The sequence below is a fragment of the Sorex araneus genome, chromosome 10 (genome assembly GCF_027595985.1).
Source record: "Sorex araneus isolate mSorAra2 chromosome 10, mSorAra2.pri, whole genome shotgun sequence".
NCBI lineage: Eukaryota > Metazoa > Chordata > Mammalia > Eulipotyphla > Soricidae > Sorex > Sorex araneus.
In genome coordinates, this window is record NC_073311.1 from 43,464,271 (window position 1) to 43,488,813 (window position 24,543).

General features: G+C 53.5%; 1 protein-coding gene across 1 annotated transcript in view; it reads right to left on the reverse strand.

The window, feature by feature from the left end:
* The window catches only part of GNPTAB (N-acetylglucosamine-1-phosphate transferase subunits alpha and beta), a 76,933-nt gene that overhangs the window by 49,856 nt on the left and 2,534 nt on the right, over positions 1-24,543 (reverse strand). Inside the window, exon 2 of the mRNA XM_055118211.1 lies at positions 1,461-1,546. Coding sequence (XP_054974186.1) covers positions 1,461-1,546 — 86 coding nt within the window. The remainder of the gene's footprint in view (positions 1-1,460; positions 1,547-24,543) is intronic.

The window sequence follows — 24,543 nt, forward strand, 5'->3', positions numbered from 1 at the left end:
CCCCAGTCTGAACCGTTCTCAACCAGAAACACAGGTTGTTCCCGTGAGGTCACACTCTACAGGGCGGGGCTGTACAGGGCCTGTGTGATGTGTCTGTGCCGCAGGAAGGCAAGACGGGTGTGGCAAATGGTGGCGTCCGTGGCGGCCCGTCTTGGAGGGCCTGCGAAGGAGAGTGAGCTCAGGCGAGGGGCACTCTGCAGCCGGCCTGCAGGAGAACACCTCCACGGCAGGCGCAGGCCCACACTGGGGACCACGCCGCAAGAGCCAGGCTCCCTTCAGAGTTTCCCTTCAGTCTCAGAGAGCTGAGGCGGGGACCAAATGAGAGCAGCTGACTGGACAGTGCTCCCCAGGGTCGGCTGCAGCCTGAAAACGCTGCCTGAGGCCACACTCCTAGGGCTATGAGCACCGCACAGCTGCAACTGGGCCACTTTGCATTTTAGTGACGGGGCGATGTGGACTTTCCTTTAACACAAGTATGAGAGAATGTATGTATGCAGAGGGGGAAAGGCAGTGTTCAGAGTCGGAAGTGGATGCTGGGGAGGCCTCAGAACAAATCCTCCACAGACACTGGGGGAATCTCTGGGGTCAGGCAACTTTAAGGCAGGACTACTCTTTGGAATTGTGATGACTTCTTTTCATTCTTAAAAACATGGGGGTAGACGGGGCTGGAGCAATAGCACAGCGGGTAGGGCGTTTGCCTTGCATGTGGCCGACCCGGGTTCGATTCCCAGCATCCCATATGGTCCCCTGAGCACCACCAGGAGTAATTCCTGAGTGGAGAGCCAGGACTAACCCCTGAGGATCAACGGGTGTGACCCAAAAAGCAAAAAACAACAACAAAAAAAAAACATGGGGGTAGAGGGGTTGGAGAGACAGCACAGCGGGTAGGGCACCTGCCTTGCACATAGTCAAAGTAGGTTTGATCCTCAGCATCCCATATGGTCTCCTGAGCACTGTCAGGAGTAATTCCTGAGTGCAGAGCCATGAGTAAGCCCTGAGTATCACCAGGTGTGACCCAAAAAGTAAATGCCCTCCCCCCACCCCCCAACAAAAAAAAACACGAGGATGGACTATACGTTGCTTCAGATCAAGTTAAACCAATTTACAACAGGGTGGGGGGGGCCACATTTCAACTGCTTCTTTAGCTATATGTGTATGTATACATTGATTTTATTTTTGTTCTGGTTTGCTTTGCGACCACACCTGGCAGTGCTTGGGGCAGGGGGCTCCTCGTGGGAGCTGGGGGGCAGGGTGGGGGGTCATGGGGCCGTGTCCTAGACACACTAGGGGGCCAGGCAACCCAGGCATCAAATCCAGCGCCCACATGCACAGATGCACAGTGGGCTCGGCCCAAGGAAGCCCTCTCTCTGCCCCAGCGCCTACAGTGAAAGCACAGTGATTTTCAGGACTCGGTTCTTAACTCCCCATAAGTCGCCATCCCAAACTGATCCCTTTCTCACCGGTTCTGGAAGGACTTTCCGGCAATATTGTCTCGGTAGGAATCAAACAAAACATGGTACTGATCACGACTCCATTCCAAAACCACCTGGGAGGGGGAAAGAAAAAAAAATATATCTGTTGTCTTTGCACCCAACACTGCGTATTACTTCCGTTTTATTAGAAATCGCTTATTGGAAGAAGCAATCCAACTCTAGCCATCGTACAGCACCTACCCGCCAGCTAGCAGACACTACGCTCGGTCCAGAGCCAGGGTCCCCAAACTTACATGGCCCGCTATCCCCATTCAAAAAAATAATAAGACTCAGCACCCTTGGAACTCTCTCCTTTAAGAGAGCCAGTAGAAATTGTCCCCCATGGGCTGAAAAGAGAATACAGAGGATAAGGCACTTCCCCTGCATACAGCTGACGTGGGTTCTGTTCCCAGCACCCCATGTGGTCCCAGAAGCCCCGCCAGGAGTGATCCCTGAGCTCAGAGCCAGAAGCAAGCCCTGAGCACCACTGGGCGTGGCCCAAAATCAAAGAAAAATAAAATAAAATAAAATGTCCCCCAGTTGTAGTAGAGTCTACTGTGGCCCTGGGTAGTTCCAGCGCCCCCTACAGGCAGTGGCACACACTTCATGATGGAAACCCCATCATGAAGAAGCAAGTACAAGGCAAGCGATACTTCTAGAACTACGTAAATAAAAGCAATAAGCCAGGCCTAAGAAGTGGGGGAGGAAACCAGGTATTTTTTTCTTATTAACGTGTGTATGGGGGGGAGGGCAGGGCTAGGGGGCGGGGGTTGGCGCCAGGGATCAAAGCCAGGACTCAGTGCACGGAAGGCACGCACTTTCCCACGAACCCCCGTCCCCCACCCTGAAGGTGCTGCTTTTTTGCATTTAAAGATATTTTGATCCTCTTTGTCGGTGTGGCCGTCCCGGAGAGTGCGGGAGGCTAGTGCCAAGTCTGTGTCCACTGGAACTTCCCCCGGTTGGGCTCGGGGCCCAGGCAAGTGCCAAGGCCGGGCCCGGGCCTCCTGCAGACAGAGCACGTGCTGACCGAGACCTTTGAGCTCCTCTCCCTCGGCCCGAGCACAGAAGAGGCTGTGGCGTAAGAGCAGGGAGAGACACACAAACGGGTCTCAGGGCAGAGCAGCTGCAAAGATCTCTCCAGACCCTAATTATTAAAATTTTTAAATTTCAGGAGCACGCGGCTGCAAGACATTCTATGCTATTCATAACAGGCAATACAAAACAAATTGTCTAGCGTTGCCTTTTCAGCAGGTTTGAGTGATGGTGGAAAATTCCAAATAAAAATGGTGGGACTGGGGCTGGAGTGATAGCACAGCGGGTAGCAAAAAGCAAAAGCCAAAAAAAAAAAAAAGGTGGGACTGGTATCAAAATATTGAATGTAATCAAAGTAGAGAGAGAGTATTGTGGAAATTGCCACACAGGCAGGGAAGGAGTTAGGATGGGAGGAGGATACTGGGGATTTTAGTGGTGGAAGATGTGCACTGGTGAAAGGGTGGGTGTTTGATCATTGTACGACCGAAACTCAAACATGAAAGCTTCATAACTATCTCACGGTGATTCAATTAAATAAATAAATATATGTACATATACATATATATGTGTATATATGCTTATATATATAGCAATCATCCAAAAAAAAGAGGAGAGCAGGAAGAAAGCAGGGTGTCCGAGGGTATACTCGAGGCTGGGCGGGGAAGACTGCGGGGGGGGCTCTGGCCAGGACACGAGGAACCCACTGGAGAAACAGGCCCAGAACGGAAGCTGTGCCCTGTGTGCCAAGGGTCGAGGGGAGCTCTGTGGGGTTTTCCAGCAGCTAAATGAACCTTCCAGAGCTCGGCAAAGACTTCTGAGGCAGCAAAGCACAAGCAAACACCTCTGGGGCAGACAAGATATGGGCGAGGGTGGCCTTACTCCCTCTGGGGCTTAAGCCCAGGACCCTGCTGCGTATTTCAGAGGAACCCTGCCCCACCGCCCGCCTGCACCCCAGATCACACGTTTACCCACAAATACGCCGTTATCCCTCTCACCCGCCGCCTCGAACATCCCGCCTCAGGGGCTAGGAGAGAAAGTACAGCGGGCAGGGCGCCGGCTTTGCACCCAGTATCCCATGTGGTCCCCTGAGCATCACTGGAAGTAAGGCCCGAGTATCACCAGGCGTGCCCCCCCCCAAAAAAAACAACAAAAAACACCAAAAAATAAAAATAAATCCCATCTCAGCGCCTGCTCAGTGCCGCACAGCCTGGGCCCTTTCTCTTTTCTCTCCAGTGGGGTCTGTGTGAGCAGGTGACCACACTCACACCCCCTCCAGGCCAGCCCCTCCCCTCCCAGAGTCCCGGACACCCCCCCTCATCCCAGCCCACCAGGAGCCTCACTTCCGCCCCCACCGTGGCCTCCCGCACTGCCCGTTTCGTGGCATTTTCTCAAACCTTCTATCTTCCTCAGCTGAGTCCAGCTGCCTAAACCCTAAACCCATCACAGAGACATGGGGGGGGGGGGGGGTGACAAGGAGGCCGGGAGGTAACGGGGCACTGGCTGAGTGCCTGGGACCTGCAGCAGTGGACAGGTGCGGTGACCACCTACAGCAAAGCCTTGAGACTATTAAGACCCCCATCACGATGAGGCGTTTTGCCCTCTGGGGAGCCCGGGCTCGCCCTTGAACAAACATCTCTTTCTCTCCCCTCACGAGTCTCTAAGTTTCTTTCAGTAAAGGCTGTTTTCGGGGGTTCAGTGAGAGAGTGCAGCGGGCCGGGTGTTTGCCTCGCAGGTGGCTGAACTGGGCTCAATCCCGGGCACCCCAAAGGGTCTCCCGAGACGGCCAGGAGTGATCCCTGAGCACAAAGCCAGGAGCAAGCCCCTGAGAACCACCGGGGATGGCCCAGAAAACAAAAAACCATTTTTCTTTTCCTTCTGCTTATAGGCCGGAGTGACAGTACAGCTGGTAAAGCGCCTGCCTGGCACTCGGCCAGCCCGACACAGCTGACCTGGGCCGAATCCCCGGCATCCCGTATGGTCCCATCCCGTACGCTACCTTGAGCACTGCCAGGAGTACTTCCTGAGTACGGAGGCAGGAGTAACACCCGAGCATTGCTAAGTACAGCCCCCAATGAACAAACAAAAATGAAATTCTGTTATTGCTTGGGGAGGGGGGGAAGTCAACACGACTGTAATCATGTAACCCAGAAAACAATAATAAAAAAAAAAAAGATTGGGATGAGTTTGCTAAGGGTCCTGCCGGGTGAGAGGGGACCCTGGGACATTAGTGGAGGGTTGGTGATACAGCGACATCAGTGCGGAAGGCCTACTGTTAGCAGGACTGTACATCAATGTGAAGGGCAAAGAGCAGACAAGAGCTGCCCGGCTCCTGCCCGGAGCCCTGTCCTCGATGGCCCCATCTCCCGGGCCCCGTCCTCTTCAGCCTCACCCTGACACATCCCTGCCGGCTGAGTGCATCCTCAGCACATGGGAGCCCCTGGCTTGCTCCCCGAAAGAGCGGGGGTGACCCCCCTGATGACAACATGGGGAACAGCCCCTCACCCTCCGCATCAATGGGTGTAGCCCCCCAAAAAAGAGTAACAACAACAACAACAACAACAACCCGTCCTGCACTGTGTGTGTGCGTGTGTGTGTGTGTGTGTGTGTGTGTGTGTGTGTGTGTGTGTACGCGCGCACGCGTGCGCACGTCCCCTATGTCCCTGTCTCTGGGTCTGGAGTCCCAGACCTCACCCCAGCAATATCTGGGCTGGATTCCCTCCCTCCCATCCCCATGGTTTCCCTCTTCTGCACCCGCTAACCATCAACCAGACATTCCTACGGAAGTCCTGCTGGACTCTAACCTTTTTCAATTCTGTCCCAAGCAGAGCACGGGGGTTCGCTCTGGGGACCTGTCCAGGGACACCGGGCTGACGGGGCAGAAGTTCAGTGCTGGGAGCACAGGCTCCTTGGGGCCTGGTAGCGTCAGACCAGCCAGTGGCGGCCACACAGTGCCAGGGGCTAAAGAACGGCACTTAGCTCCGGCCCAGGTTCCGAGTGCGCCCCGCGGGCCCCGCTCTCTCCCCACTCTTCTTACAAGAGCGAGTAACGTGCTGCCTCAGGCAGCAAAAAGGAACCGTGTACGTCAAAGAGCATTCAGGGAAGACTTAGGATGCTGTGATTTTTTTTTTAACACTGTCAAAGGATGGGAAGCAGCAGAAATTTAAGTTAGCGATTATTATTAATTCTGGGTCAAGCCAAAAATATAAATGCCTTCCAAACAGAAAAAGAAAAAATAACAAAACAGAGCAGAAGCCAACATAAGTCATAAAATTGAAACTGGATCATTATCAGACGTTCTTAGCAAATACAAGAGAGGAAAGGGGTTGTGAATCGGCTTCTGTAAAATCGATTCCCATTTCCCCCACAAAGCTTCTTCCACGTTACTGGCCCAGTCTCCACTTCCTTCTCAGAACCAAGTCACTTCTATCACTTGCTTGGAAATCAGTTACACCCCCGCCCCCCCCCACCCCCCATCTCTCCTACTCCGCGTCACTTCACTTTCTGTTCTCCCCACCCCACCCCGGCCTTTTCTACTCTTTATCTTTTCCTCCAACTTGGCAACTGGTTCAAACCGAGGGTGGAGAGGATTACTTACAATTTTATTTCTTGTTCACACACACCCAGCACAACTCAACTTCTCGATAAATATCCCTCCAAGAGGGCAGATGTGACATGAAGGGACCCGAAGTGGAGGTTTGGGACGCACCCGGTGATCCCAGCCCCTGGGGGCACCTGCCAGGTCATCTTACGAAAAACCGTGTCACCTTGGATGAACTGCAAATATTCAGTCTCCTCCAGGACACACTCGGGTGCCCCCACTTCCTCAGCGACGAGGCTCCTCAGAGAAAGCGGGTGAGTGAAGGGTGGGGGGATGGGGGGCACAGGCACACGGGCATCCCCGGGAAACAAAGCGCATCTTCCCACACCTCTCCCACCGCCTTTACCTCAGGGGGCCGGAGCACTTGGGGGAGACCAGGGCCCGATTCCTGGTACCGCCTGGGCCCCTGAGCACCGCCAGGAGTGAGTCCCTCAGGCACTGAACCAGGAGGAGAGCCACAGGGTGTGGCCCAGAAACCAAAAGTGAAAATAAAATTATACATTACACGGATGATAATATAAATATTTTATGGGGGGAGAAAAAAGTTTGATGTGATTTTTTTTGGGGGGGGTGGGGTTTGCTCCTGGCGGGGCTCGGGAGACTCTGCAGGGTGCCGGGGTCGAACCCAGGTCAAGCACCTGCAAGGCCAGTGCCCATTTGCTGTGCTGTCTACCCTCCCCCTCCCCCTCCCCCCATCCGCCCTGGTGTCAGGCTCCAAAGGAACTCCAATTCGGCTAGGGAGGGGGCACAGACAGCAGGAGCCGAGCTCCAAGCTCGATTCCTGGCACAGCCGAGTGTGACCCCGCCTCCCCAAAATAAAAAAACAATGCCATGTTGAGCAACGCCTTCCCACCCGCCCTACACACATACACACATACACACACACACACACACACACACACACACACACACACATACCTCCCTACACTGCTCTCAGGGAACTGACTCTTGCTACCACTGAGGGTTGTTTCTTGGCAAAACTTGAAATGCACTGAACAAAAAATAATTATTAAAACACTACACGTGCGTTGAGATAACACCATGTATTATTAATGACAGATCGTAAAAATCACCGGAAGGAAGTTACTCTACCCGTCAGAGATGTTTCCCAGGGGCCAGAGAGGTGGCTCAATGGGCTGCGCGCAGCACTGAATGGCCCCACGGGCACAGCCAGGAGTGATCCCCGCACTTCATGGATGCAGGAGCAGCCCAGAGCACCATCACTGTGGCACACCCCCCCCCCTTTTGTTTTTTGTGACTTTTGATTTTTCAACTCCTCCAGTCTCACGGTCATTCCAATCGAGGCACTGAAGCTTCATCTTCAGTCCGTTTGTCCAAAATGACTTCTGGAGTCAGTTTGCCTGGACACGAACACCCGGGCACGAGGCAACCACATGCCAGGCACTCACTCGGCCCCTGGGATGGCGCTGCCATCACCAGGAGCCAAGCATGACATGGGTACCACAGCAGCCCGTTGGCCCTAGAAGCACCGGGGCCACAGCGCAGTTGGGTCGAGCCTGAGGCTTCCATCCACCCGGCTCCCCGGGCCGCCGCTCAGCCTCATCCCAGCTCGGCTTTTACACAGAGCCCGCCGGGCCAAACACGCGATCAGGAACGCGGCCGCTTCAGTCGGTTCTAGAACTGCCTGCCTGTCATCTTGACGGCCAAGGACAGAACAGCTCCAGGGCATGTCTGAAAATGACCACAAGCCACAAGAAGAAACGTGCGCTTCCCTCGCTATCTTAAGAACGTTTTCAGCCTTTGCTTTGCTGTAGAGATGTCGGCACCTTCCAGATGGTCAACAAACGTAAAACTGTAAAACCCGGATGCACTTTCACTTGCTTTTGATGTTGAAAGTTTTAGGTTTGGGGATGGGAGCGAAAAGAATAGTACAGCAGGGAGAGTGCTTGCCTTGCACGCGCTTGCCTGGCACGTGGCTGACCCAGGTTTGATCCCCAGCATCCTAGAGGGTTCCCCCTGCCCACCCCCACCCCCACCAGGAGTGATCCCCGAGCTCAGAAACAGGAGTAAATCCTGAGTACTAGCTGGGTGACCCCCACCCCATTCCCCTCAAAAGCTTTAGATTTCCATAATCTCAGCACAGGATCAAACGCATACCTACGGTAGAATACTACTGAGTGCACTAAGAGTGAGTGGGTTCGAGCCCCTTAATCCTCCCTTGGTGCCAGAGGAAATCCCCAGTTAAGGACAAAAGATACTTATTAAGATGAGAGCTGGCACCAAGGGCAAGGATCGAATGACGGGTGATCAGAAGACATGAGATTAGATCTGGGGCTTCTCTATTATTAATCTCTGCTGGTGCAGAAGGAGGATATTAATGTTACCTATTTCACAAGGCTGTTCTCTATGAGCAAATGAGATGTGCAAATCAGACAGAACTCGACTTGTCAAGCGTTCGCGTGAAGATGACATTTTAAAATGATGCAATATAATCTGTTGGACTATCTGTCGACGCCTCCGGATCCGAAAACATTCTGGACAAAGCAAACTCCACGGGCTAGAAACACAGGTGTTCCCTCAGCGCAGTAACGCTAAAGGCTGGTGGCCGTCAGAGACACGGCAGAGGCCCTGCAGAAGCACAGGTGCCTCTCCCAACTCCCCCAGGGCAGAGGTGGGACATGTTATTTGGGACATACAAGAAGCCAGGGCGAGGGGTGCAGGGGAGCACTTGCCTTGCATGTTTGAGGTCCTGGGTTTGACTTCACACAGAAACCAAAGCAAGGACTGGGGTTGAGGCTCTTCCCTTGCACACACATCAGCCCAGATCAATCCCTGGAACCTCTCAGGGTCCCCTGAGCCCTGCCAGGAGTGACTCCTAGGCCCACAGCCAAAAGTAAGCCCTGGGCACAGCGGGGTACGGCCCCAAAACAAAACAAAAAGACAGAACAAAAAACACCGAAGATATCTGTGCTCTCCAAAATCAACTGGTTAGTACTCCAAGAAATGGGCTCACACCACAGAGAGGGGCACACATTCAAAAGAACAAAAGCAATGAGTGTGGGGGTGGATGTGGGGAGAAAGGGACACTCCTTCACTATCGGTGAGAATGCCGACTGGTCCAGCGTTTTTGGAAAACAATATGGGCATTCCTTCAAAAACTAGAAGTTAGGCTTCCAAATGACTCCACAATACCACTTCTGGGAATATATCCTGAGGGTGCAAAAAAGCACAGTAGAAATGGTATCTGCACCTGTATGCTCATTTCAACACTGTTCACAATAGCTAGAATCTGGAAATAACCTGAGTGCCCAAGAACAAATGACTGGTTAAAGAAACTTTGGTTCATCTACACAACAGAATACTATGCAGCTGTTAGGAAAGATGAAGTCATGAAATTTGCTTATAAGTGGATGGTCATGGAGAGTATCATGCTAAGTGAAATGAATCAGAAAGAGGGACTGACATAGTATGATTGCACTCATTTGTGGAATGTAAAATAACATAATATGAGACTGATACCCAAGAACACTAGAGACAAGGGCCAGAAGGACTGTTCCATCGTTGGAAGCCTGCCTCATGAGCTAGGGGAGAAGGTAGCTGGGATACAGAAGGGATCACTAAGTCAATGATGGCTGGAGGGAAGGTTTGGGATAGGAGATGTGGGCTGAAAGTAGATAAAAGACCAAACGTGATAGCCTCTCAGTATCTACATTGCACACCAAAATGCCCAAAAGTAGAGAGAGTATTGGGGAAATTGTCTGCTGTAGAGGCAGGGAGGGGGGTGGGGGGATACTGGGGACAGTGGTGGTAGAAAATGTGCACTGGTGGAGGGATGGGTGTTTGATCATTGTATGATTGAAACTGAAGCATGAAAGCTTTGCAACTGTATGTCATGGTGATGAAAGAAAGAAGAAAGGAAAGAAAAAAGGAAGAAAGGAAGAAAGGAAGGAAGGAAGAAAAGAAAGAAAGAAAGAAAGAAAGAAAGAAAGAAAGAAAGGAAGGAAGGAAGGAAGGAAGGAAGGAAGGAAGGAAGGAAGAAAGAAAGAAAGAAAGAAAGAAAGAAAGAAAGAAAGAAAGAAAGAAAGAAAGAAAGAAAGAAAGAAAGAAAGAAAGAAAGAACAGAAGGAAGGAAGGGAAAGAAAGAAAGAAGTGCTCTGCGCCAGAGCGATAGCACGATAGTACGGTGCGGAGGGCTCCTGCCTTGCATCCCAGCACACTATACGATCGCCTTAGCACACCAGGCATGATCCCTGAGTGCAGAGCCAGGGCTAAGCCCTGGGCACGCCCTGCTGTGATCCAAACACAAGATAAACAAAATATGCTCAGAGCTTCTACAGATGTTTACTACATTCCCAGCTGCAGCAGATTCTGCAAAGTTTCTGAGAGGCGCAGAGATAGCCTAAGCTTTATCTTTTGTGCTAACCCCCAGCACCATCCATCACATCAATCACCTGTGCCCGTCTTTCCTGTCTCTGAACTGGGACAAAATACCGTCGGCTGGTGGAAGACTAAGGCTATGAACAGTCCTGCAGCTCAAGAGGCTGGAGGACCAAGTGCTCGTGGACTGGGTGCCAGGTCAGAGCCTGTGGCAGGGGTGCTCTCTGGTCAGTGGTGCCCCACCAGCCGGGGGCACTGCTCGGAATGTGACCACCGGCACCAGTGGGCCCCCTGCGACCAACCATACCGCCACCACATCAAGGATAAGGTTTCAGCACGCATGCGCACTCGGGGAGGGCACCAAGCAACAGGCAGCCCACAGCACTGCCCCAACCGAGTCACTTTTATCGATGGCTAAGATAAATGAACAGCCTCGTGACAAACCAACTCTTCGTATCAGGCAGTAAATGGCTATTCTCAATGGGGCGATTTCTTCTTTTCCACATAAAGGAAATGATTCAAACCCAAGAGGCTTGTTATTTATTCAAATGTTCATGAATAAACTCAAAGTTGTTTTTTCTAGGATATTTCTAGATTACTTTTTTGGAAGCAGAATTAAACATTGCAGCACACATTAGCTGGTCATTTGTAGGGACATAAATAAAATTACTGCAGGTTAAAACAGACCACTGTACATATTTACCTGGGCAAAGGAAGTTAAGGATAGGGTTAATCATGACAGATTAACAAAATCACTCTCCCTTTCCTAGGAAAGAAAACTGAGACTTCTTTTTTTTTTTTTTGCTTTTTGGGTCACACCCGGCGATGCACAGGGGTTACTCCTGGCTCTGCACTCAGGAATCACCCCTGGCGGTGCTCAGGGGACCATATGGGATGCTGGGATTCGAACCCGGGTCGGTCACGTGCAAGGCAAACGCCCTACCCGCTGTGCTATCACTCCAGCCCCGAAAACTGAGACTTCTTTCTTTTTGGGGGGTGGGGGAGAGGCAGGAGTGAGTGGTGGTGGGTGACACCAAGAGGTGTGCTATGGGTTTCTTCCCGGCTCGGTGCTCAGGGGTGGCTGGAGGCCGTGCTGGGAATGGAACCCAAGTTGGTCTTGGCCTCAAACACCTTCCCTTCGGAGATACATTAAAAACATTTTCAAACTGAATTCCAGGTCTACTGGATGTATGAGTTTTACAGCCAGAATCTGCAGTAGCACAGACCCACGAAGGACTCTGACCCCACGGCCCTCCTCTGAGGCCCTGTCCAAGCCCTTCAGGTGACGTCCTAGCTGACACCTGCCTACCAATGGCTTTCCAACCATAGCCACCTGTGGTCACTCGAATTAAGACTAAATAAAACTGAATAAAAATCCAGTATCAGGACCAGAGGGATAGTACAGCAAGGAGGGCATTTGCCTTGCATGCAGTTGACCCGGGTTCGATCCCTGGCATCCCATAGGGTCCCCCAAGCATCGCCAGGAGTAATTCCTGAATGAAAAGCCAGAAGTAACCCCTGAGCATCAACAGGTGTGACCCAAAAAGGAAATAAACCCAAAAAAATCCAGTATCTTAGTCGTATTTGCCGTATTTCAAGCACTGGGCGATACATGAAGTCAGCTACCACACGGCACAGAATCACAGAATATTCCCACCACCACACAAGGGTCCACGGGACAGAGCTGCGGCTACTTAACAATTAAGTGTCAAGGAACTGGAGAGATAGTATGGTGAGTAGGGCACTTGGACTGCACATAGCTGACCCAGGGTCAGTCCCCGGCAACTTATATAGTCCCCAAGAAGTCCAGGAGTTATTTCTGAATGAGAGTCAAGAGTAACTCCTGAGCACCACTGGGTGTGGCCCAAAAACAACAACAACAAAGGAAATAATAATAAACAACAACAATAATTAAGGGTCACTAAAGAAGGCCCAGAGCTGAGTGCCAGCTCTGTGATCTGGACAAGCCCCTTAAACCTCTAAGTTCCAGCTTATAAAATTGAAATAATAACCCCTTGCCCCAGAAGAGGGTTATTATGAAAAAGCAAGTGAGCATACTGCCCCCCCAAAACTGGCCGAACCGGCAACTGGCTGCAGGCACAAAGTTGAAAGATTTACAGCTCCAGGATGCAAAGTCAAGCCCCAGCTGTGAGATACTTCCCTCTGCACCAGCAAGAGCTACGTGGGGTTGAGGAAAAGGCCCAAGTTACGTGCACAATATAGACTCTGCTTGCTGGAGCCCCGGATTCGAGCACAGAACAGCGAGTAGACCCCACACCTGTGCCGGGAGTAGCACCGAAACAAACATCAAAGAAAACACCGGGTCACTCTTAAAAGAAAAAATTTTTAAATAATAATAAATAAATAAATAAATAAATAAAATTAAAAAAAAAAAGCAAAAGGTTTGAAGCTTAAAAAACAAAACAAAACCAAAAAAATACCGGGTATTTAATAAGCGTTCTTTAAAAAAAAAAAAAAGACAAAACAAAACACCACACAGTCTGTCTCCCTGGGGGGGCGGAAGGAAGGATGTGGAAGGTGGCTGACAAGTGGAGCAAAGGTGGGACAAGGGACGGTGGCGAAATGACACTGGTGATACTTTATGGCAGCTGGATAACACGCAACCGGCATCTGTTAATGTCTAAGAACTGGATCATCCAAAGAAGGAATGCAAATGTAAGCTGTTCACTGGCTGCTGGAAAGGTATTAATGTTGATTAGACTAGAGGAAAGTCCGAGATAAAACAGCAGGAAGAACTCTGCTGGGGAGAGACACATAGGCATTCTCTACTTTTCCTGCAATTTTTCTTACTTAAAACTGCTGTGGGGGTGGGGCTGGAGCGATAGCACAGCAGGTAGGGCGTTTGCCTTGCACGCGACTGACCCGGGTTCGAGTCCCAGCATCCCATATGGTCCCCCGAACACCACCAGGAGTGATTCCTGAGCACAGAGCCAGCAGTAACCCGAGCATTGCCAAGTGTGACCCAAAAGCAAAAAAAAAAAAAAAAAAAAAAAAAAAACCCTGCTATAGGGGCCGGAGAGAGTACAGTTCAGCGGGCAGGACACGTGTGCTGCACGCAGCCAACTTGAATTTGATCCCCGACCTGCCAAGAGCGATCCCTGAGCCCGGAGCCAAGAGTCAGCCCCGAGCACCACCAGCTAGGGCCAGTTTACAATAAACAAATAAAATCGAGGCGACTGAGACAGAACAGGAGCTAAGGCGCTTGCTTTTTGCACACACCACCCAGGGGGCTAGACCCCAGCATCACACGGTCCCCCGAGCACCTGGGAGCACTCCCTGACCCCAAGCACAGGGCACCTCTGGGGGGTGGCTCAGAAGAGGAACGGGGCGGGCGGGAAAGAGCACATGCGCCAGCCCACAGTTTCAACCTTGACCCTCCCCCCAGCCCTTGCCCCAACCCCCAGCCGGCCAGATGCGACAGCCAGATGCTGCGACAGCCTCCCCCACCCCCAGCACCACCGGGTGTGTGGGCAATGCACCGCGGAGAAACGAAAATCTGTCAGAGTCAGGAGGAGGCTGACTCTAGGTGGATCCTGACTCAAGCATCCAGTCCGTCAGCTGGACATCCGGGTGGGTGTGTCCCTGGAGACAGCACAAGGGAATTAGCGCCTGACCGAACAGGCTGAGCAGACGCTCCCACCCCGGGCCTGGAGGCAGGGGGCCTGCAGCACGCTAGGGGGCTGGTGGATCAGAGGAGCCCCCCCCCCCCCCCCGAACCTGACGGCCTGGCATGGAGTCCAGTATCCTCCCTGCCTCTGGACCCACCCACCTCCCCCGGGGCTGGCGCCTGGAGGATGAAGCCCCCACAGCAAGCGACCCCTGCATCTGTGCCTGCGAGCTGTCCCAGCACCGCTGGTGCCCGGAGCCCACCTCCTCGGCCGTAGCCCCTCTGTGACTGGATGCGGGTGTGGGGGGAGAGGAAGGGAACAACCAACAACCCCAGACTCACAATGCACAGTGTCTCGTGCAGCATTTCTCACAGAAGAGGGGCTGAGGGTGGAGAAACCAAACCCAGACCTGACTCGCCCCGGCTCGAGGGAAACTCCTCCCGGGGTCCCCTTGTCCTTCCGCACACACAGCCGCACCCCAGGGCCCAGCCTGGCACCGAGGCGAGGCGCAGGGAGAGAGACTTAAAACCAGGAGCAGGAATTTAAAACCCGGCAACGGCAACACGCACCCCTGCAGGGACCTGAGGCCCCGTATGGAGAGGTGGGGGGCATGTTCTAATGGATGCAAGCCAACCTGGGTTCCACCCACAGCACCACGTGGGGTCTCCTGAGTCCTGCCAGGCGTCATGGCTGAGCACAGAGCCAGGAGTCAGCCCTGACGGAGCACCGCGGGGTGTGGCCCCAACCCATACACACACACTGTGACTGAGAGTGCGACTCCAGGTGCGCACGCATATGTGTGTGTGTGTGTGTGTGTGTGTGTGTGTGTGTGTGTGTGGACACAGCAACCTCCAACAAATACAACACCTAGATAGTGCCCACAGGCTGGGGAGGCCACTTGAAGGACTGGAACACGAACTGCATGCAGAGGACCCGGGCTCCAGTCCCAGCACCTCCAGGCCCCCAGAGCACTGAATCCCGAGTAGTTCCCGAGCACCACAGGGCCTGGCCCCAAGACAACACAGAACGTGTGCCAGAGCCCCTGAGCAAGCACTGCCCGCCCACCCGTGCAACCCCACAAGCAAAGGGAAGGAAGAGCGAGGGCACCGTGGGTAGGGCGTTGGCCTCGCCCGCGGCTGACCCGGGTGATCCTTGGCGTCCCACAGGGCCCCCAGCACCGCCAGGAGTAACCTCTGAGCACTGCCGGGGGTAACCTGAGAACAAAATTTTTGAAAAGAGGAAGCGAAGGAGAGGAAGAGGGATGAGTCAATAAACCCCCGTGGCAGCCCGGCAATGTTTCCAGTCTGGGGGTGGAACGCGTTCTCCCCGCACAAATGTGACAGCCGGGACGTTTGGGAGAGAGCTCCTTTGGGTTCCCCGCCCCCCGCCGCCTAATTTAGGGCAGGTGAATCACGCAGAGGCTGACTAATCGCCCGAGAGCGGGAGACAGGACTGCGTGTGGAACAGCCAGTCCAAAGGGTCTCCAAGACCCCCTGTTTTCCTGCCGGCAGCGTTCCAGGGCCAAATCTGGGGGTTGGCGACAGTCCCTCGGTGCTCGGCTCATAAAGCAGCCCCGGTGCCCTCTGCTTCCCCGGCCACCGTGACGAAGCACCCTCGGGAGAGACAGAGCACCCACCAGCCTGGTCTCCGCTCCCTTTTTCTCTGCTTGTTCTTCTTTAAGCGACACCCAGCGGTGCTCGGGGCTGACTCTTGGCTTTGCAGGCAGGGGTCTCTCTTGGAGGGTCTGGGGGGACCCTGTAGGGTGGCGGGGATGGCACCCAGGTCAGCCCCACGCAACTCCGGCTCCGGCCAAGGCCTCTCGCTCTGCCTCAGGTCTCCCCACGCCCAACTGCGCCTCGGGGCCTCTGCCCAGCAGCCCCGGAGGGCCCAGAGACAGGGACAGGGCACCTTCGCAGGGTGCCTGCACCAGGCGCCACGCGACACATTAGATTTTTCCTTTTTGGATCCCACCCGGCAGTGCTCAGGGATTCCTCCTGGCTCTGCACTCCGGAATCACTCCTGGTGGTGCTCAGGGGACCCCACGGGATGCCGGGGATCAAACTCGGGTCGGCCTTGTGCAAGGCAGACGCCCCACCTCCTGTACAATCACTCCGGCCCCCGGGGTTTTTTTCTTTTTTTTTTTTTTTTGATTCTTAACAAAAACGTTTTGTATTCCAGTCACTTGTGCCTGACAACACCCCTCCCCTACCCGCCGTCGCTCCCTCCGACACTGTGTCCCCACCCACGCCCTCCATGAGGTCTCCCTGCTCTGGTGCATTCTCCTCCGCAGATGATTTTCTTAGGCTCCATGGCTCCGGGTCACTTTATTCCCTTTCTGTGCTTCTTTACATCCCACCTGTGAGAGAGATCACTCGGGATCTGGCCCTCCCCTTCTAGCGGACTCTGCGCAGCACGATCCCCTCCAGATCCATCCACGTGGCAGCCAAGCGCGTGACTTCATCCTTTCTTATGGCCGCGTAGTACTCCACTGTGTGCACTCCGCACCTCGGCGGCTTTGCCCGGCCATCTCTGCTCGGGCCCTGGGCTTGTTTCCAGGTTTGGGCGGTGGCGAGTGATGCTGCAGTGACCATCTGAGGTCTTGCCTGAACACTCTTTGGGTCTAGAGGCAGATGCCCTGGAGCGGGATTGCTGCGCCACATGGAAGCTGAGTTCTTAAATTTTGGGAGAAGGGTCCAAATTGTTTTCCAAAAAGATCGAACTCTCTCCTTTGCCATCCTCTGGCACGGCATCAAAACTGGTGAGACTGGGGACACGGGTGGAGGGAAACGTGCATGGGTGAAGGGACGGGTGTTGGAACACCATCAATGACTGAAACCCAATCAGGAACAACTTTGCAATTGTGCACCTCACTGTGATCCAATAAGAAAAAAAAAAATTAAGTTTGTGAGACATTATTTTTTCAAGTTTTCATTCTACTGATACCATCTACACGCCTCCAGGGAAGCTCTGGGAGAGCAAGTGAACTTGGCAGCCACTCTCACACCTGTGTAACCAAAGATGTCACCGTGGAACACACTGGCACAGGAGAGCCAGGTGGCCTGGCCCGTAAATCTCTGAGCTCCGCCCGCTCCTCTCCGGGTCGCCCGTGGCTCAGCTCGCGCCTGGGTGCCCGCTGCAGCGCTTACACCCATCCGCCCGTCAAACCCATGACTCCGAGGCCGGCTCTGCGGGGGCGAGGGGCCAGACAGACGCCTCCTCCGCTGCCTCGGGAGACTGAGCTCAGGAAAGCCCGAGGCACAGGGCCTGGGCACGCTCTGAGGAACTGGTACCTGTGTGGGAAATGTCCCAGGACACCAGAAGCCACTGCTCGGGGGTAACTGCCGCGCCGGAACGGAACACTCAGCCCAGCAGTGGGCGCGTCCTGGGGGCGGGTGCAGGACAGGGGCGCTCGGCGGGTTCACCAGGGAAAGAGGCGGCGTGACCTTCCCCTGAGAACTGCGAGGTGGCAGTACCCTCCCCCGGGAAGGCCCAGGGGCGTCGCCCCTGCACCCTGGGCTCACACCCCATCTTATCACATCAACCCCGCATGTCTCCACTCCCGGAGAAACCGAGCTGAGAGGGACTGAGCTTGGACCGCGCCAGCCTCGGGTCTTCTTTCCTCTCATAAAAGCCGCCTGATGTATGTTCATGGCAGCCCTATCACAACAGCCAGAATCCGGAAACAACCCGAGTGCCCGAGAACAGACGACGGGTTAAAGAAACTTTGGTACATCTACACAATGGAATACTACGCAGCTGTTAGAAAGGATGAAGTCATGACATTTGCATATAAGTGGATGGGCATGGGGAGTATCATGCTAAATGAAATGAGTCAGAGAGAGAGGGACAGACATGGAATGACTACACTCATCTGTGGAATACAAAGTAACATAATGGGAGACTAACAGCCAAGAATAGTAGAAGTAAGGGCCAGGAGGATCACTCCAGGGCTTGGAAGCCGGTGTCACATGCTGGTGAAAAGGCAGCTGGGACAGAGAAGGGACTTGGCAGCCATCAAGTGAATGATGCTTGGAGGACTCTCTCGGGATGGGAGATGCGTGCTGAAAGTAGACGCTAGACCGAGCATGATGGCCACTTAGCGCCTGCACCACAAACCATAACACCCAAAAGGAGAGAGTAAAAGGGAATGTGCCTGCCACAGAGGCAGGTGGGGGGAGGGCAGGGCATGGGGTGGGGGTGGCAGGAGGGATACTGGGAACATTGGTGGTGGAGAAGGGGCACTGGTGGAGGGATGAGTACTCGACCATTGTATGACTGAAACATAATCACGGAAGTATGTAAGTCTGCAACCGTAACTCATGGTGATTCATTTGAAAAAAAAAAGCCTGACCTGAGATTTCCCACCCACCTCCCGCCCTGTCCCCCCCTCCCCGGGGTGCTCCTCTCTGAAGAACCTGTCTTTCGCAACCGGGCACAAGTTGAGAACTTGCCGGAGGACGAGACGACACGCCCACTCCCACTGCCCTCTGGGGTGGGGTTGGCCAGGGGGGCTGGACCTCACAGTGGGGGTCCTGGCGCACATTCTGCCCCCACCTTCTGGGGAGGGCTGGCCGCTACGCAGGCATCCACACGGCTGTTTGTGCGTCCAGTGAAGACGGGCGCCAAACCCGGGGGAGGCGCAGCGGGCAGCCAAGAGGGGAACTGAAACCCACCCTCTTCTGGGAGATGGGGGGCTGGGGGTGGGGGCTTCTGAGAAGGGTGAGTGGGCAAAGGCAACCGGAGACAGCGGCTTCCTGGGGCGGCGCGGAGGCCCAGGTGAGGGAGAAAGCTCAGGCCACGTGCTTTCCCTCCCCACACGCCGTTGGGTGAACAAAACCAACCGTGCTAAGGCCCCAGCGGCCAACGCCACGGCGAGCAGGGCAGATCACCGCGCGGAAGACACAGAGACCACACGCCACAGTCACGGGGTCGCCCACAAAACACAAGCTTCACGGTGACACAGGAATTAACAATCGGACGCTGAAAATGAAAACGAAAGCCCACCTGCGGGGACCAGGGAGGGCTCACAGGGATGAAGCATCGGGCGGGCGAAGGGTAGAGAAAGGAGGCAGGCGTCGGGGCAGGGGTAGGGCTGACCCAGGTTCAATCCCCGGCATCCAAACATGGTCCCCGGAGCCCGCCAGGAAGTGATCCCTGAGCAGAGCCAGGAGTAAGCCCTGAATTCCCCCAAGTGTGGCCCAAACACCTGGAGAAAAAAATAAAAAGCAGGGAGACGGACTTTGATTCAAGGCGTTCTCGGGCCCTGCTCCTGGGAGCAGGCGGGAGATTTTCCTCTGGGAACCCTCCGCTTGGTCTGCAGGATTCTGCCGAAACGGAACATCCCTGGACAAACCCAGCTCTGGGAGCGATCAGGAGGCTAATGAGGGCGTAACCGGGTCACCAGGCACTGCCAAGCCAGGCAGGCCAGGGCCAGCCCGGGTCCCGCTGGCATTAACCGCGGACCCTTTCTGCCCGCTGCGGTGGCTGAGGCTAGTTTTCGATATCTGATCTCCCTGCAGGGAGAAGCCCGCCCAGGGGCTAGGGCGGGAAAAACAGGGACAAGAGTCCAAAAGTCACCCCTGAGCTCCTCCTGCTGCGGCCCCACCAGAACCGCCAACCTCAGCAAGGCAGGGGCACCGGTCGGAGACCCCTTCCCCGCAGGGGGAGACGCTATCGCTCCACCCAAGAGCCGTGGACAGTGGCCAGCATCGGGGTTAAACCTCCACTGCCTCAGACAGGGGGAAGGGCAGCTCCCGCCTCCTCAGAAAGGCCTCCCCTTCCTCGGGGACGCTCCAGCCTGTCATTTTCTTCCCTTCCTCTGATTTCCTCGGCAATTACTGCGCAGCTCCTCGGGCATTTAACCACTTACTCCTGGGCTGGTTCCTCCGCTCCCACGGGTCTATCAGGGCCTCATCTCGAGCAGACAAAGTCGGCCCAGGAGAAATGACAGGAATTCCTTCCATCGACGCCTCTGTCACCTGCACAAACCAGGCCACCCAGCACAAACCAGACCAACCTTGTCTGCGAAATCAAAAGAAACCCCAATGTGTGTGTGTGTGTGTGTGTGTGTGTGTGTGTGTAGGGGGAGGGGGTGGAGGTTGCCGAAGAGAGAGTCCAGCAGGTATGGTGCTTGCCCTGCGGGCAGCAGCTAGGAGAAACACCTGAGCAGTGGCAGGTGCGGCCCCAAAACAGAAAGAGCAAACCCCAAAGAAACCACAGTTGGTCCGAGTCATCGTACAAAACAAAGCCTGGAAGATGCTGCTAGTATCACCCCAAGTCATTCATTTCTTCTTCTTTTTTTTTGGGGGGGGGGCTTTTTTGGGCTACACCTGGCGATGCTCAGGGGTTACTCCTGGCTCTGCGCTCAGGAATCACTCCTGGCAGTGCTCGAGGGGAATCAATCAAACTTGGGTCAGCTTTGTACAAAGCAAATGCCCTACAGGTACTATCGCTCCGGCCCCAGTTCATGATTTTTATGTGAAATGTTCAATAAGTATAAGTTCACAGAACATTAGAGCTAAAAGGGGAGAAAGCTAGTTGATTAGTTTTTAAGCATTATTGATTCGATTACTATGTTTTGCATGGGGGCGTCACCCACTATGGCTCAGGGGTTACTCCCAGCTCCATGCTGGTGGGGGGCGGGGGGCTGCCCCTGGCAGTGCTGAGGTTGGAATCCAGGCCTCCTGCAAGCTGAGCTAATTCCCTGGCCCCAAACATTACTTTAACAACAAAAAAATACTTTCCAGGGCCCGAGTGACAGTACAGCGGTACGGTACTTGCCTTACACTGGCCTATCCTAGTTTGAACACCACACAGGGTGCCGAGTCCCCGGAGTGATCCTTGATCACGGCCAGGCATGGTCCCAAACACATAAAACACACATATACTTTCCCCTCCCCCAAAGTAATTTACCCCCTCAAAAAGACGGGCTGCACGACTGGAAGCCTATCTCACGAGCCGGGGGAGAAGGCAGCTGGGATACACTAAGTCAATGATGGTTGCAGGGATCGCTCGAGAGGGGAGACGTGTGCTGAAAGTAGATAAAGGACCCAACGTGCTAGCCTCTCCGTATCTGCATTGCAAACCATGATACCCATAAGCAGAAAGAAAGAGTAAGAGGGAAATTATCTGCCCTTGAGGCAGGGGGAGGGATGGGATGGGGGCAGGGGGATACTGGGGACACTGGTGGTGGAAAATGTGCACTGGTGGAGGGACAGGTGCTCGATCATTGTATGGCTGAAACTCAAACATGAAGGTTTTGTAACTGTAGCTCACAGTGATTCAATTAAAAGGGGGAGGGGGAAAAAAGATGGGCTGCTCCAATGCAGGAGGCAGCCGGGGAGAAATCAACTGAGGGGCTATGGCAGATTCACACGCTGGCCAGAGGCTGCCCTGTCCTCCTGCTCCCGGGCTCTGTCCCTCTTCCCTGGCCGCCGGCAAAAACATAACATTCACAGAGCACACTACAGAAACCCGTAGTTTCTCCGGGACTGGAGAGAAGGAGCAGCGTTTAGTGAATCAACTCCGCAAAGACAGAGGGGACAGCCAGATTCTTTGCTGAGACCAGGCCAGGAAGAGAAACTGGTAGCCCAGGCTGAACATCCCTGGAGCCGGACCCAGTTTTCAATCTTCGCTTTCACTCAACTGTAACATCTCCCAATCACAAGTGGCGGCAGAAACGCACGTGGGCGAAAGGCAGGTCAGGACAGTTACTCTCCAGAGCAGATGGCGTCTTCCTGAGCCCAGCTTCCTGATGGAGGTTCACTCCGGAGTGTTTTATGGGTATATTCAGTGCACATAAGGAAGTGACACATCACACACACACACACACACACACACACACACGTACGTGGTCTACAACCACTTCTACTCACAACCCCCATGTCCAAAGAACTCAAGATATTTTGCCACCGTATTTTGCCACGTAAGGAACTGATACATCACACACACACACACACTCACACACACACACACACACACACACACACACACACACAGTGGTCTACAACCACTTCTACTCACAACCCCACGTCCAAAAACCTCTCAAGATATTTCGCCACCGTATTTGCCAGCTAACTTGAATGTAACCTGAACCAGTTTGATGGCAAAACTTGACCTAAACTGACTTCAAGTTATTTATAGTTTTATTTTCCCGCACTGAGTATGAATACACATACATTTCACTGTTGTTCCAGAAGTGTCAGAGAAGGGATTATAGATTTGGGTGTGTGTATATGCACCATATATATATATATATATATATGTGTGTGTGTGTGTGTGTGTGTGTGTATGTATATGTGCATGGGCCATTATAGTTCAAGTGCATAATGACCTCCTGGATATTTACACTTCCAAACACACTTTAAAGTCATACAATAGTTCATGGGATCTATTTAAAGTCAGAAGTAGTTTCTCCGGGACTGGAGAGATAGTACAGCGGGGAGGGTGCGTGCCTTACACACGGCTGACCCGGGTTCCAGCGTGGCATCCCATGTGGTCCCCCAGCACCACCAGGAGTAATTCCTGAGTGCAGAGTCAAAAGTAATCCCTGAGCATCTCTAGGTGTGGCCCCCAAACCCAAAATATTTTAAAAATTAAAAAATAAAATAAAACCAGAAGCATCTGAGCTCAGAAAGGAACTCAAGAGGACCATCTAGTGCCTTCACTGGCAGGAGGGAATGGAGACTTCCAGAGACCATGGCTGCGCTGCTCTTGGAATTCCAGGGGTTTCCCAGAAAACTTAAGATGGGGGGGAGGGGGGAATTTGTTTTAGATCTCCTTCCCTCGGTTCCATTTTTGTTTCCCAGGACGTGGATGTGTTTCCAATGGCTTATTAAGAAGTGACAAGGGGCTGGAGCAATAGCACAGCAGGTAAGGCATTTGCCTTGCACACGGCCAACCCAGGGTTCAATTCCCAGCATCCCATATGGTCCCCTGAGCACCGCCAGGAGTAATTCCTGAGTGCAGAGTCAGGAGTAACCCCTGAGCATAGCCTGGTGTGACCCAAAAAGCAAAAAAAAAAAAAAAAAAGAAGTGAAAAAAAAAAAAGAAGTGACAAACTGTGACCTCTTATATGAAAAGGAGAAAACAGACTCTAAGGAACTCACAGTTAACAATCCAATCAATAAATGACCTGTGTTGGGCTGGGGAGGAAGCAAGCCCCTGGGTGAGAGCTCAGCTCTGCAGGCCGGAGGACAGGTTCCACCCCTGGCACCACGAGGTCCCCCAGCCACCCCAGGAGTGACCCCCTCCCACGCACCAGCAGGGAGCAGGAAGTGTCCCCTGAACACCAGGGGCCACAGGCCCTATAAACCACAGTCGCGGGTCACGGGGTAATGCCACGAGGACTAAGCACATTACTGTCGGTAAGGCAGTGAAATGTGTCTGGGCCGGGTCAGCCCTGTGGATACTGCACCAGCAGCTCCTAACCTCGGAGACTCTCTCCCGAGGGGCAGGAGGGTTCAGCCCCCCGCTACCCTAATGGGCCTCTCACGTCTCCCGTCTGTTACCAACTTCAAGCTCTGTGGCCATTTCAAGACTGTGACAAGCTTTTGGTAAACAAATCGCCAGCCCTGGACTATAAAAAAAAAAAAAAAGAGGACAATCAACTGTACAGTAGTCGGTCAGGCGTTGGCCTTGCACGCACCCCAAAATACAAAGTAAGAGAAAATGAAAAGCTACAGGGGCTGGACCGACAGCACGGCAGGTAGGGTGTTTGACCCCCCGCACCTCACTGGGCCCGTGAGCCCCGCCAGGAGGAAGTCCTGGCACACAACTTGGAGTAAGCCCTCAACACCACCTGGCGGCCCCCCAAAACACACGCACATTTTGTTTTCCTAATAGCTGATGCCTTGAGTCACCTTCACACTGCAGGAGAGTTAATAATAAACAGCTAATTATAATCAAGGTTTAAAAAAAAAATCAGCAATAAGACGCTTGCCTATGCAAGCACTGGTGGGATTAGGATGTGAGCAGGGAACCGAGAACGGAGCAGCGGACAGTGTAATATTGGGCACTTATCTCCCGCTTGCAACTGTGCGCGCTCTCTCACTCTTACTTACAAGACTTACAGCCCCTGGGACCAAAAACATTCGCTTGGAAACCACGCCATAGAATTCATTCACGAAACAAATCTTCAGACTGTATACTCTGGCGGGACCCTGCGCTGCAGAGGGTGGGGCGAGAAAGGCGTTCTCAACCTCACTCATGGGGTTTTACCATCCGGCCAGGGGTTAATCCTCCAGCACGTGGCAAGCACATGCAAACCAGCCAGCTCATGGGAAGACCCGTCACAGCTTTCTAGCTCCCCAAAGAAAAAAATTACAACAAGGCAGATTTCAAACTCTTGAAAATGTCATTTTTCTTCCAGTTTACTGCCCTGTTTTTTTTTTTTTTAAGTCAAAACTTCAACATGAATGAATCCAGAAGGCCACCATGCTCTGTGGATTAAGTCAGACAGACACAGACCCTGAAT